The sequence below is a fragment of the Oryx dammah genome, unplaced genomic scaffold (assembly GCF_014754425.2).
Source record: "Oryx dammah isolate SB20612 unplaced genomic scaffold, SCBI_Odam_1.1 HiC_scaffold_23, whole genome shotgun sequence".
In the NCBI taxonomy this organism is placed as follows: domain Eukaryota; kingdom Metazoa; phylum Chordata; class Mammalia; order Artiodactyla; family Bovidae; genus Oryx; species Oryx dammah.
This window is the reverse complement of record NW_024070207.1, coordinates 72217720-72231644: the sequence shown is the minus strand read 5'-3', so window position 1 is coordinate 72231644 and position 13925 is coordinate 72217720. Positions and strand designations below refer to the sequence as shown.

The 13925-nt window shown below is 49.0% G+C and overlaps 1 protein-coding gene across 3 annotated transcripts; it reads left to right on the top strand.

The window, feature by feature from the left end:
* The first annotated feature begins 1939 nt into the window (after positions 1-1939).
* GJB1 (gap junction protein beta 1) lies at positions 1940-9018 on the top strand. Of its 3 annotated transcripts, none has more exons than XM_040265723.1 (2): positions 1940-2014; positions 7500-9018. In XM_040265723.1, exon 2 carries the CDS (start codon positions 7516-7518, stop codon positions 8368-8370), a length of 855 nt encoding a protein of 284 aa, XP_040121657.1. In that variant the 5' UTR covers positions 1940-2014; positions 7500-7515; the 3' UTR covers positions 8371-9018. The 3 variants fall into 3 exon arrangements, with proteins under 3 accessions (XP_040121657.1, XP_040121659.1, XP_040121658.1); XM_040265725.1 differs by lacking the exon at positions 1940-2014 and adding an exon at positions 3971-4320; XM_040265724.1 differs by lacking the exon at positions 1940-2014 and adding an exon at positions 6882-7125.
* Positions 9019-13925: the final 4907 nt, after the last annotated feature.

Sequence of the window (13925 nt, the reverse complement as noted above, 5' to 3'; positions counted from 1 at the left end):
TCTCCATGGAACCTGTAGAGCTCATCAGCTCTGATGCTGTGGTTAAACAGCCTCTGGCACAAGACTCCCTGAGTTCAAATCTTGCTTTGTCACTTGCTGGTTGAGTGACCTCACTCATGTCACTTAACTTCTGTATGCCTTAATTCCCCTGTAACATGGGAATATTAATAATACTTTCTGCAGACAGCTATTTTGAGGATCCAAGCAATACTTGTAAAATACTTTGAACACTGCCTTTCATCCATTAAGTACTCCAGAAATGCTAGTCCTCTTTATCTACTCCAACCTGTATGCTCAGCATGAACTGCCAAGTACCAAAGAATGGCATTCAGCCTGCCCTCATGGTGTCAAGCTTGGTTTTGCCTTATAAGTTTACCAGACACTTACTGAAGGAATTCCCTACCTGACTTTCAATAGCCTTCCTGCTCTGAGCCCTTTACCTGACTGCTGGTATCATCCACAGCCACCCAACACAGTCTTGCCTCCTTTCTGTCTCCCAGTCATGTCCCACTCATTCCTACCTTTGTACCTTTACTCAGTGTTCCTCTTCCCTGGAAAGCTAGCCCTACCCTTCCCCTTTCCAATTCCCACCCATCCTTCACTTTTCCACTCAAACTTTACCTCCTCCAGGAAGCCTTCCCTGATTATCTCAATTTATCTTCATCTTCCCCTTGTGGCTCAGCTGGTAAAGAATCTGCCTGCAATGCGGGAGACCTGGGTTTGATTCCTGGGTTGGGAACATCCCCTGGAGAAGGGAAAGGCTACCCACTCCAGTATTCTGGGCTGCAGAATTCCATAGACTGTATAGTCCATGGGGTTGCAAAGAGCGACTGAGCGACTTTAACTTCACTTCCCCTTCTTCGAACTCCCTCAGCAGTCTAAGTTAGAACCACATAACTGAACATACACTGACATTGTCCTGGCAACTTTTGAGTCTTAGTCTCATTTCCTCAGGAAGTTGATAAATTCCTTAAGAATAGCTAGAATGTTTCCCCCTCTTTTTCCATCTGCCCCTGGCATGTAATCAGTACTGGGTACTCAACAGGTGTCCAGTAAAGACTTATCAATTGATGTACCTATATGCTGGGTATGGCCAAGGGAAGTCGGGGTTCTGGCTCTCATCCTGACAGTGAGCTCGGGCTGGAGTGAAGAGAAGGCAGGGAACCAGTGAAGCTGACTTCAGTTATTTCTTCATTGCCATCCAGGCCACAGAATTAGCAGGGTCTTCAGGTAAACTGTCCTTCAAACTGGACTTATCTCTCAGTTAATGGTTGACATTCTCTGTTTACCTTAATGATTGCCAAGATCTGTTGCTGCGCATGGTACATTTTGTGGCTCAACTGCCTTGGCCCCGAAGGTAGAAGACAATTTGGAAGAGGTTTGGGGTTGTGGGATGGGACTGGAAACACTTTGGTCCATCCCTAGCCACTTAGGGCATGGGCAATAAGCAGAGAGCCCAAGAGAACCCCGGTACTGCCATGTGGGGGAAGCCCTGCTGTCTCTCACTTTGGCCTCAAGGGGCCAGTAGTCATTGCCAATGGCTGTTTTTTCTCTCCCCATAGTCAGCATTTTCAAGGCTGGGAGCTGGAAGGGATGGCACCCAGTGCAGGAGCCCTCTCTGTAGCTCGTCCACACACCAGATCTACCTATGGCCAGTGGGTGAGGGAAGGCTGAAGGCTGAGGCCTGGGTCCAGTTCCGTCTCCCAGATTGGGTTAAACATGCATACATGGGTGACGAAGATGCCTCTCTTCCTCTGGGATGGGGCAGTAACTTCAGGCTATGTGATTTGTCTCTCCAAAGTCACCGGGAGTTCAGGGGATCAATCTTATTTAATGATTGTGTGAGGGAGGAGGTAGAGCTGGTTAATGTTTGTCTTGTTCCTCTTGGGCTGTGGGCCATATCTGGCTCCAGCCCTGGGCTCTTTGTCCCTCCCCTGGACTGGACTGACAGTACCTAGTGACATAGTGCAGACACGCCTGCAGACATTCCCTGGGAAAGGGCAGCAGCAGCCAGGTGAGGAAGCTGCGGGCTGAGGGACGTGGGCCCAGGGCTGGTGTGGCCCAGGAGGGCAGAAGTGGGGGTTGGGGAGAGGCTTGGGTCTTGCCTTCTCCTGGGCTCAGCATTCAGCCACTTAGATCCCTTCTGTGTTTCCCTCTGAGCTGGACTGAGGCACCTCCTACCCAGGTGTCAGGCTTGCTTAGTCTCCCTCTGTAGCCCCCAACTCATCCTTTTCCCAGGCTCAGTGTTGCTTCTGCTCTCACTCTTTTTTGCCCAGGCAAGAATCACCCTCATCCTCAGAGGGTCAAATACCCAGAAAGACTGGAGGGGGCCCCCAGGCTCAGGGTGGCTAAGTTTATATCTTTAAGACATTTCCTGCCACACAGGGTTAGGGTTCAGTGGGGGCCGCTGGGCACTGCCAGGTGCTGTTTTCCTTCCCTGATTAGAAGGCTAACCAGGCGTGCAACCAACATAGGGGCTGCGGGCAGATGAATACAGCACACTCAGTAGGCACAGAGGACCAGCCAACCGGGCCAAGGTTTGGGAGCATGCATTTCCATTTTCTTGTGGGAGGCAGGGAGACTCAAGCTGAGCTTGGAGTAACTGATGACTGGGAGATCTGAAGGATGGGTAGCCCCCTAGTTGTTTGAAAGTTGTTCCAGCTGTTGGGAATGGCACGGCAGAATGCATGGACTTAGAAAATGAGATGAGAGGAGAATAGAGACAAGATGGGTTTGAATGGAGAGAAGTATAGAGGAGGATGCAGCAGAGCAATGGTGAAGGGACCCCGGCTTTGATGAGGGGCCAGCATGAGCCCTAATATGAGTTCCAGCACTGGCTTACCAGCTGTGTGATAAATTACTCAGCCTCTTTGAGTCTCCATTGCCTTCTCTGTGAACTGAAGACAATAACTCACAGCTCACAGGTTTGTTGTGAGGATGAGAGTTAAGGAACAGACTACTCCTAGCACAGAATAGGTATTCCCTAAGTGGTGGCTGCTATAATAAGCCCAAGTAGAGAGCAACAGGAAGTCAGAGAGTTGATGGAGGAGTAAAACGGTATAGTCGAAACAGTGAGGAAGGGAGCTGATACTACCAGGAGCTCTGTGGAAAGATCATGGCAGAGCGAGAGAAGGAGAAAACTGGAATGAGTTAGACTGGCCCTGACCCGAGCCTGGCCGCATAATACATATGACAGTGTGGAGGGAACAGTGCCGTGACTGAGGTGCTTTGGGACCACAGGCTGGAGGCGGGGAAGGGAAGCGGGTGAAGAGGGAGAGGGATGGAGGGGTTTGGACTTAGCCGCACCAAACTGATGAAGGCAGCTGGAAACTCAGAAGAAAATCTGAAAAAAAGCCCCCTGTCCTCTCCTGCCAGAGGCTGCCTGTGAAATGAGGGAGGGAGTATGGAGTCTGAGGTTGAGTATAACCTCATTTAGCCAAGCCAGGCCCCTCTTTCCCAAACCAAAAAGATACAAGGATTTCCTATAGTTGAAAGGAGGGACAGGAAAGAGGTAGGAGCAGAAAGAGATAGACTTGAACGTGTACGTGTGTGTGTATACATGCATACACACGCATGCAGGCACATGTGGAAAGGAATGCTGAGAACAGTTTTTGAGTTCTGAGATCTAATTGATCTCAGAATGCAGTGTCCTTAAAGGAAGAGAGGCTGCCAAGGTACAAAGACTTTGAGGTCAGAGGAAAACAAATTTGAAATTTGACTCTGCCATTTAGCAGAAGTGCAGTTGTCATTGAGGTAAGTTGTTTAAGTTCTCTGAGCCTCACCTTCTCTGTCTGAGAAGTGGGTATAATATTAGTTGGAGGGACTAAGGACAATCTCCTGATTTTGACCTGTGCTTGAGTGCTTGGGCAAATCTGGATCTGAGGACAAGACCAGAGCCAGACAGGGTCAGAGAAATCTTGTCTAATTAAACACAGGAGCCAAACATGCCTAGAGCAACACAGAGCATATCAACACCTGGACTTTAACCCAAAGTCACAAAAACAGTTTGGATTTCAAAATCAGGTGACTCCCATGAATGTTTTTGAAATGAAACCCTTGAGGTACTGATGTTGACATAGGGATCAGCTCTTTCCAAAGGGAGAGCAAAAATTGAGATATCAGTGCTCACACAAGGGTCCTTAGGGGCTCCAAAGGGAGCTCCTGGCTATGTCCCAGAGGGCTCAAGAAGATGGGAGGTGGAGAGCTATAAGAACCTAGAAACTCAGGGGTGGCCAGGCTGTCTGTGAGACATCCCTAAACGACAGAGAGAAGAGAACAGCTGAAATTCACTTTGGGGTTTGAGGAAGCAGCCAGAGAAAGGTAAGGACAAGGAAACAGAACAAATCTGGAGGCAACTGAAAGCCCTGGGAAGGGAGGAGAGGAGAAGAGTTGTCAGTTATAGGAAAGAGAAGGGCTAGAGGAAAAGAAAAGTCAGACCAATCTTCAATCTCGCTGTTTCTTAAAAGCACTCTGAAAGAAAAATGATAATTGCATCTGAGGCAGCAAAGCTTCTGGGGAAAAAACATGGGCTCTGGAGTCAGCTTGTGTTTGTGTGTGTGTGTGTGTGTGTGTGTGCGTGCGTGCGTGTCTGTGTGCATGTACGTTAGTCGCTAAGTCGTGTCTGACTCTTTGTGACCCTATGGGCTGTAACCTGCTAGGCTCCTCTGCCCATGGGATTCTCCAGGCAAGAATTCTGGAGTGGGCTGCTGTTCCCTTCTCCAGGTGATCTTGCTGACCCAGGGATCCAGCCTGCACCTCCTGCATCTCCTGTACTGTGGACAGACTTTACCACTGAGCCACCAGGGAGTCAGCTTGATCTGGCTCAAAAATCCCAGCTCTGGCATGTACTCACAACATGAACCTTGTGACACTGAGATAAGTCCCTTCACCTTTCTCTACCTCAGTTTCCTCATCTGTGACATGAGGGTTACAAATAACACCTACCTCTCAGGGTGGTTTTCAGGTTTACAGGAGATGGTGTGCAAGGGCCTAGCACAGAGCAGGGGCTTGGGAGACGGTTATTCTTAACAATATGCTCCTCCACCACCTATTTTGATTCTAACAGTTCTCATTAGATGAAGCATTTCTTTCCATTGTATCTCCTGTACCAGCTCTGCCTTCAGAATCCCAGGCTTGGGAGAAAGGGCACCTGTGTTCCTGCTTTTCCCGCACTGGTTTAGGCCCACAGCATGAACTGACTGAGGCTTTTTTTTTTTTTTTTAAGCTGCATGAAGAAACCTTGTACAGACTATCCCTTTACCCCTTAGTTTCTTTCATTCCGCTCCCCCAACTTTTCTTGGGCTTCCCTGGTGGCTCAGTGGTAAAGAATCCGTCTGCCAATGCAGGAGATGCAAGAGACCCGGGTTCGATTTGTAGGTTGGGATGATCCCCTGAGAAGAAAATGGCAACCTGCTCCAGTATTCTTGCCTGGAAAAACCCATGGACAGAAAAACCCAGCCCATGGCTGGCTATAGTCCATGGGGTCACAAAAGAGTCCATCATGACTTAATGACTAAATAACAACAAATTTTTCTAGCTACTAATACCCTCTCCCTTCCCCCTACAACAGAGAGGACCACCCAGAACTTGCCACAAAGTTCAGGCCTTGTGTTCTCACAGCCAGTTTCTGGCTTGCAGCACGATCTCCTTGCAACTTAATGGTAGACAAGGTGGGAGGTAGAAGGAAGCCTTCTCCCCTTGCTTAAGAGATAGAGGGGAATTTCTTCCCTAGAGCAACTGGCAAGCTCAGGAAACCAGGAGTTACAATGTATACTTGACCCGGGGCCAGGGCAGCAAGGGAATGGTCTGTTCTATTTCAGACAAACACTATAGGTCAACAGCAGCATTGGGAAGAAATAAAGAGGGATATTGGGTTTGGCAAACCACTTAGTTCCCCCCAAACCACATTGTTTTCTCTTCCTGATAAGGTTTTACTTCCCTTGATCACCAACCATGAAACTGGAGCTGGGCTAAGAACTTTTACAGGTTGCTTCATTGAACCTCACAAAAACACTGGGTATGAACCTCATTTATAGATGCGCACACAGACTCAGAGGTTTGGTAACTTACCCCAAAGTCATAGTAGATAAAAAACAAAAAAACCCAAAGCTAGGTGCCTCTTATCTTTTCCATCTCCTAAACTTCTTCTGTTTGCTTGGTTAACTTTTGCTTTTTCCTTCTGGCTTGTCTTCACTTGGCCATCCTCTGTACAGGCTCAAGGAGAGATGGTCAGGCTTTGCTCCATGATTTTGGGATCGGATTGCACTCACAGGTTAGCAACTTCCTTGTTTCTTGTGTTTTTATGGGTAGCCTTTGCTTCTGTTGCTGTTGTTGTCATCATTAACAGCTAGCCTACACTTCGGGGAACACCATCTGCAAAAGCACAAAGACTGTACCGTGCAAAGAGCTTAGAATTCTGCTCCAGACACTTTTGTGTTTCATCCTACTCAGACACTTCAGCTGTGTGACCTTAAGTGAGTTACTTAACTTATCTGAGCTTCAGCTTCCTCAGCTGGAAAGACTGGGGTCCTTAGAGGCTTGCTAAGTGGGTCAAAAGAAAGAATGTATGGGAAAATACTTAGCACAGTTCCTAGCTTGATAAAAGTGAGCTCCTTTTCCTAACCTCAGGCTCACCCATATCCTGGAGGGGATTTAAGCCAGGAAAAATCCTGCTGAATCTAAGTTTCTAGTAGAGTCATGGGAGAGTGCCTTAGGCCAGAGGCTTCTGGTTCCCCTGGGTCCCATCTTACATGCACCTGTCCTTGTTCCATCTTCCCCCCCCCGCTGTGGCCATTCTTCTGGTGGGGCTATGGGGTGGGTGCGGCGATGGACCGGGCGGGCACAGAACAGGTGGGTGCAGGCTGGGTGTCCGGCGCTGGGACACAAGTGCTCTGTGTGTAGGGTGGGCGGAAGTCAGGGCGTTTGATCTGAATTCTAAAGGGCGTTGTTCAGAGCCCCACAAAGGTCCCATTGTGCAGACACTGGGTATAAAGCAGCATATGACTCCCCAGCACCGGGCGGTGATGAATTGGGACGCAGGCGCGAACCCAGGGACCACTCCCCCTGCATAGACATGAGACCATAGGGGACCTGTCTGGGTGGCCTCAGGGATAGGCGCTCCCCAAGGTAACGGGGCTTTGTTGGGTTTAGCCCAGGTCCAGACTTAAGGAACTGGGGGAGGGGAAGCTAAAGAGGATGGCTGATGGCAGAACAAGATGGGCCTGGCAAGGAAGGGCAGGAGAGGAGAGAATGTTGGATGAAGGTGGAGAAGAGAGATGGGGCTCAGGGAGGTCAAGTCATCAAGTGAATGAGTGAGGAGGAAAAGAAAGAGACGGAGAGGCTGGCAAGGGAGAGGGGGTGGTGAGGAAAGCTATGACTCTCCTTCTTCCTTTCTTGTCACTGGCTCTTGGGAGGGTTGGGGGAGGTGTCAGGCAGTGTTATGGAGCCTGGCTTTCCACCCCAGCTTTCTGACAGCTTGTGCTGTGGCTCATGTTTTGCAGGTGTGAATGAGGCAGGATGAACTGGACGGGTTTGTACACCTTGCTCAGTGGCGTGAATCGGCATTCTACTGCCATTGGCCGAGTATGGCTCTCTGTCATCTTCATCTTCAGAATCATGGTGCTGGTGGTGGCTGCCGAGAGCGTGTGGGGTGATGAGAAGTCTTCCTTCATCTGCAACACCCTCCAGCCTGGCTGCAATAGTGTCTGCTACGACCACTTTTTCCCCATTTCCCACGTGCGTCTGTGGTCTCTGCAGCTCATCTTGGTGTCCACCCCAGCTCTCCTCGTGGCCATGCACGTGGCACACCAGCAGCACATTGAAAAGAAAATGCTTCGACTTGAGGGCCACGGCGACCCCCTGCACCTGGAGGAGGTGAAGAGGCACAAGGTCCACATCTCAGGGACACTGTGGTGGACCTATGTGATCAGCGTGGTCTTCCGGCTGCTGTTTGAGGCCGCTTTCATGTATGTCTTTTATCTGCTCTATCCTGGCTACGCCATGGTGCGGCTGGTCAAGTGTGATGCCTACCCCTGCCCCAACACAGTGGACTGCTTCGTGTCCCGCCCCACGGAGAAAACCATCTTCACGGTCTTCATGCTGGCCGCCTCAGGCATCTGCATCATCCTCAATGTGGCCGAGGTGGTGTACCTCATCTTCCGGGCTTGTGCCCGCCGAGCCCAGCGGCGCTCCAATCCACCCTCCCGCAAGGGCTCGGGGGGCTTCGGCCATCGCCTCTCACCTGAATACAAGCAGAATGAGATCAACAAGCTGCTGAGTGAGCAGGACGGCTCCCTGAAAGACATACTGCGCCGCAGCCCTGGCACCGGGGCTGGGCTGGCCGAGAAGAGTGACCGCTGCTCGGCCTGCTGATGCCACAGACCAGGCAACCTCCCATCCTGCCCCCCACCCCTGTCCTGCCCCAGGCCTGCCCCTCCTTTTCCCCTGCCGGCGCGCAGGCCTCTGCCTGCTAGGGGTTGCTCCATCAAAACTTTCCTTCCCTCCCTACTTCTCTTCCTCCTCAGGGCCTTCTGCCTCAGGGCCTGAAGGTGTGGGGAGCTGGAGGCCACCCACGCCAGCACTCAAGGCTATTGGGGGCGCAGGCAGCTCTCGTTGCCTGCACCCCTTCCTCTTCCCTCTCCCTCTCCCTGGGACCACTGGGGACCAGAGGTGGGATGCTCTGACAACATCTCCAATTATGAAACTAATCTTAACCCCGTGCTGTCAGATACCCTATTTCTGGAGTCACATCGGTGGGGAGGGATGTGGGCAAGTGGAGTGGAGGGAGGGTGCTGTGGACGTGTGGGTGGGGAAGGGAGGGTAGCAAACGAAAGAAAAGGAGGAACAGTGCTTGCCGGCCCTGAGGAAAAGGAGGACATGTCTGGGGTGGAGGAGCTAGGGAGGGAGAAGCAGGCAGATAAGTTGGAGTGGGGGTTGGTCAGGGTTGCCTTTGCCTCTAGTCCTCAAGGCCTCTCTCTGCCTGAAATGTTACACATTAAACAGGATTTTACAGTAAACGAAGAGGTGGCTTGTGTGTTTGTGAAGTTCTTTCTCCTACAATCTCTGACCACCCCCTCGATGAGCTGGCCTTGGCTTTTTGCTGATCAAGAAAGAAATGGGAAAAGAAAAAGAGCAATTAGAGTAGCTGAAACTGCCAAGGAGGGACTGCCGCGCATACCCCACTACCCCACAGGCCAGGCACAACCAGGCCCAGAGCCATTCTCTCCTGTGTTTGGTTTGGTTTGGGTTCTTTTGCCCCCGTTTTAAAATAACAGCTTTATTGGACTCTAATTCACTCATCCCTTTCTCTGATTGATTTTTTTCATCCATTTTAAGTATGTAGTTTATTGAGTTTGGGTAATTTTGTGCAGTCTTGTAAACATGACCACAATCTATTATAAAACATCTACATGCCCTCAAAAAGTTTCCTTGGGCCCCTTTCTCTGATTTTAAAAAGATTAAAATGACAACTCCCTCTGGAGAGACAGGAAATGATGGAGAAAGTTCACAAGTCTGAGAGAGTAGCATACATCTCCTTGGCGAGGCCCGTCCCCTGCACTCCTGGGAGGAAATATGGCCTGTCCTCCCTCAAAACTCAGCCTTCACTGCCTATGGATGCTCTCCAAGCCACCCACTGGATTGCACAGTGACTCTGACCCCTTTTTTCAGATGTAGCCCTGATTCTACCCTTCTCCCCAGTTTCCTTCCCTCAGGAATCAATGCCTCCCACCACAAAGATGTCTCTAACACAGGTTAAGTATTTCACAGCAGCAGTTTCCTCAGTATCACTCACCCAAGCAGCAGGTACCTCCCCTCTTTCCCTGGGCTGTGGTGGGAAGAGCCCCAGGCTGGCACTTGATAAAGCTGGGTTCGAGTCTTGGTTCTGTCACTTAGTAGCAAGGTATTCCCTTTTGCAAGCTTCAGCTTTCTCATGACCAAACAAGGGCTGGCCCAGAACCTTTCTAAGCTTCCTTTGACACTCTGGGCTCCATGGATTCCCCAAAGCCTCCCCCAGTCTCATGAGGGCTCCCCTGTTGCAGAGTCACTGGCCCCTAGGAGTAAAAGTTTCCCCCACAGTGGGTTTCTCCCTTCAGCTTCCCTACCTCTTAAAAGAAAAAATTATTTGCTACTCCCTTTCAGAGAATGCTGACTCCTTGTGGGAAGTATGTCAGAAAGGAATAGAAAATCAGGCATAATCTTATCAGAATTGTTCTCTAGAAACAGTCTTTTTCCTTCAGACAGAAAGCCTGGGAGGGTTCCTCATTCAAGGAGGTTTCTCCTTTAGATAAGAAAGGAGTGCACAAGTATTCCTTTCCCACACACTCTGCAATCCTGAAAGAGTTTCCTCCTCTCTTAAAAGAGAGACATTTCTTTCCTGCAAGAAATCTCCTTCCTTAGTAAACTGACAGCTACTGTCAGAGGAGAGGTCCCCATCCCCTCACGGTGAGTGGAGATTTCTGTTATTGAAATACATTCTCCCTCCCTCCACAACACAGCACAGCAAACAACAACACCTCTTTTCTGTCCAAAAGGCCAAAGAAAGTTTTTCTTTTTAAAATTCCATCCTGGTTCAACAAAGGAACTTCATACTCTTCCCACGTTGAGAAATGTTAAATCTATCACCTCAGAAATCTGGTTTCTCTTCAGATTCTAAGAATTCCCCTTGGAAAGGGGTTCCATCTCCAGATCAAGACTTTCCTCTCCAGGGGGCAGTGGTGGGACAGTAAAGCTACTGGGCTGGGTGTTCAGACAAAAGGACACTTACTCTTGTGTGTTGTGAAACAGGTGCATGCATGTGTGCTCAGCTGCTCAGTTGTGTCTGACTCTTTGTGACCCCACGGACTGTAGCCTGCCAGGCTCTTCTACCCATAGGATTATCCTGGCAAGAATACTGGAGTGGGTTGCCATTTCTTCCTCTAGGGGATCTTCCTGACCCAGGAATCAAACCCACATCTTGTGCACTGGCAGGTGGATTCTTTACCACTGAGTACCTGGGAAGGTGGGAGCAGGCCAAAGGAAGTTTGAGGGCAGCTGGTGTACATAATATATATAGCAAAGAGGGAGGCAGGTACAGCAGGCTAACCCTAGGACTGACTTTTTTATTTGAGGTTATGTCGCAAACATGTAAGGGTTTCTTATACAGGAGGCAAGTGGAGCTTAGTACTTGCCACACAGAAGACACCCAGTAGAGCAACTGTAGTAGTGAAGATGGCAATGAAATTAGGAAACCTAGCCCCTGGAAACTTCATACTTATCCTCTCTGAGTCTCAGCTTCCTCATCTGAAATATAAGGCTCTCTACCTCTTTCACAGAGCTTTTGTGAGACTCAAACAAGGTATGTTCAAAAGCTGGTTATACACTGTAAAAGTAAGGGATGATAGTATCATCACCACTGAGACCACAGCCTTAGGGCATGCTAGAACTCGATGAACCAGGAAGGAGTGAGGCTGGTTCAGCCAGGTTGGAGCTAGTGGAAGGAACTTGGCAATGTAGGGTTGCCCCAGGAAATGGACAGCAGTCTAAACAGCAAAGTCCAGGAGATGTCACAAACTTCTTTTGAGCATGATCCATTTAAGGGTAAATATTCAAGGGGTGTGATCTGAGGGTAGAAAAGGCTTGATAACAAGCTTCTGGCATTCTCTCTCATGGTACTAGTACTTCTTAGAGACATTTCTGGTCTTTTTAGAGCATCTGTGTGTGCAGAGATACCAGGAGCTGGGGGCAAAGGAACAGAGTCAGCTTCTGGATGAAGGGACTGGTTGAACTAGGAGAGAAGTCAAGGCCCCAGCCAGCTAAGTTGGGATTTCAAAGCAGGCTGCAGTCTCCATAGAGAATTGGCATGGCAACCGTGAACTGATTCAGATGCCCAATCAGATAGCCTGGGTGCACACAGTGGTGGCTAGTGGGGAATGCTTGCTCCATTTACTGATTCCATAATACTTAAATTCCAGACCTGACCTGTGGGAGAGAAGGGGCTATAAAAGCCCACCAAGCTAGGCTCCCTTTGATTCCTGGACTAGGCCACTCTGAACCTGTCAGGTGGGGAGAGAATTGGGGCACTTCAGGGAGGGAGAATAAAGCAGGCAGAAACCATACAGATATCTGAAAGGGTATGGTGTTGTCTTCAGAGTTAGAGAAACAATCTGCTATGAAGGATTTGAGGAGGGAAACGGCTAGAGGGGAGGTAGGACAGATAAACTGTGACCTGTTAATAATGGGCCTTGTATGTCACTATAAGGCATTAACACTGTTCTATAGTTGAGTTTTGAGTAGGGGAGTGCCACCTTCAGATTTGCAGTGTGGGAGCTCACTCTGGCAGCTGCAGAGACAGTGGATTGGTGGTTGGAAAAATGAGGGGAAGAATGACTGGCAATGGGACTGTAGCAATAGCCCAAGTGGGGCCTGTGGGACTTGGACAATGGCAGGAGGAGTAAGAGGACACAAATGTAAGAGACTCTTTGGATGCAGGATTGATGCCAGGACTTGATGTCTGAGTGTGGCGAGACTGAGGAGCCAAAGATCATTTGGAGATTTCCTCCCCCTTCCTTGACTGGCAGACTCCTAAAATCATTGAAGACTCAGCTCAAAGGTCAGTTCCTATATGAAACCTTCAACTCTCTTCTCCTTGCCCCCTCCCCCCAAACCCTCAGAAAGAACAAGTCCTCCCCCCATTCTGAATTCCTACAGGATGTTGTAGTAGTATGTGTTGATTAGAGTTCTTATCAAACTGTGTGGTAATTACTTGCATAATCTTAGCACACAGTAAGTGCTTAGTCTGTTGAATTAAGGGCAGTAGGAAAGAGGATATAGGCATGTGCAAAGGCTCAGGGTCTTGAAAGAGTGGAGTGTGTTCTAGAGCAAAGAATGCCTGGGATGGGGCTCAGGGTATGATAGGAAATAAGACTGGCAATTCAGGCTGGGGCCAGGCCATGAAGGGTCCCATATGCTATGTGTAGAAATTTACACAGGAGTTTGAACTCTCAACCATCACAGGTAGGTATGCTTCTTTTTTAAAAGTTAGGTCCCTACTAGCGTGCGTGCATGCTAAGTTGCTTCAGTTATGTCCAACTCTTTGCAAACTTAAGGACTATAGCCCACCAGGCTCCTCTGTCCATGGGATTCTCCAGGCAAGAATACTGGAGTGGGTGGCCATACCCTCCTCCAGGGGATCTTCCTGACCCAGGGATCAAGCCCATGCCTCTTATATCTCCTGCACTGGCAGGTGGATTCTTTACCACTATGCCACCTGGGAAGCCCAGGCTCCTACTAGACTTGTAGGCAATTCTGTATTCATCATGGTAGGCAGACTGGAGATACTGAGGAGATTAAGGTCAGGGTAGACCTTGAACAACTTGATACATTAAGGTTGATGGAGAACTATGGAAGAAAAGGCAGAGTGATTTGACAGTGGACTTCAAAGAGAAAGGGTAATTTATTCAGGATGGTGAACAACTGTTCTCCATGTCAACTGAAGACCCTCTGAAAAGTCAGTACAGCATAATGACCTTTGCCAAGTTGTTTGGCCACTCCATGCCTCAGTTTCCTCTTCTGTGAAATAGAGATAATAATAGTACGTCTGTCACAGGGCTGCAGTGAGGATCAAATGCACTCACTACATAAAAGACACTTAGAATAGTACCTAGTTGATAGTAAGTTCTATGCAAGTGTCTGTTTTTATTTCCTCCCACCATCTTTGCCATCGTCCAAAGATTCACCAAGAAAAAGAAATGCAAAAAGGCAAAATGGTTGTCTGAAGAGGCCTTACAAATATCTGTGAAAAGAAGAGAAGCGACAGGCAAAGGAGAAAAGAAAAGATATATCCATTTGAATGCAGAGTTCCAAAGAATAGCAAGGAGAGATAAGAAAGCCTTCTTCAGTGATCAATGCAAAGAAATAGAGGAAAACAATAGAATGGGAAAGACTAGAGA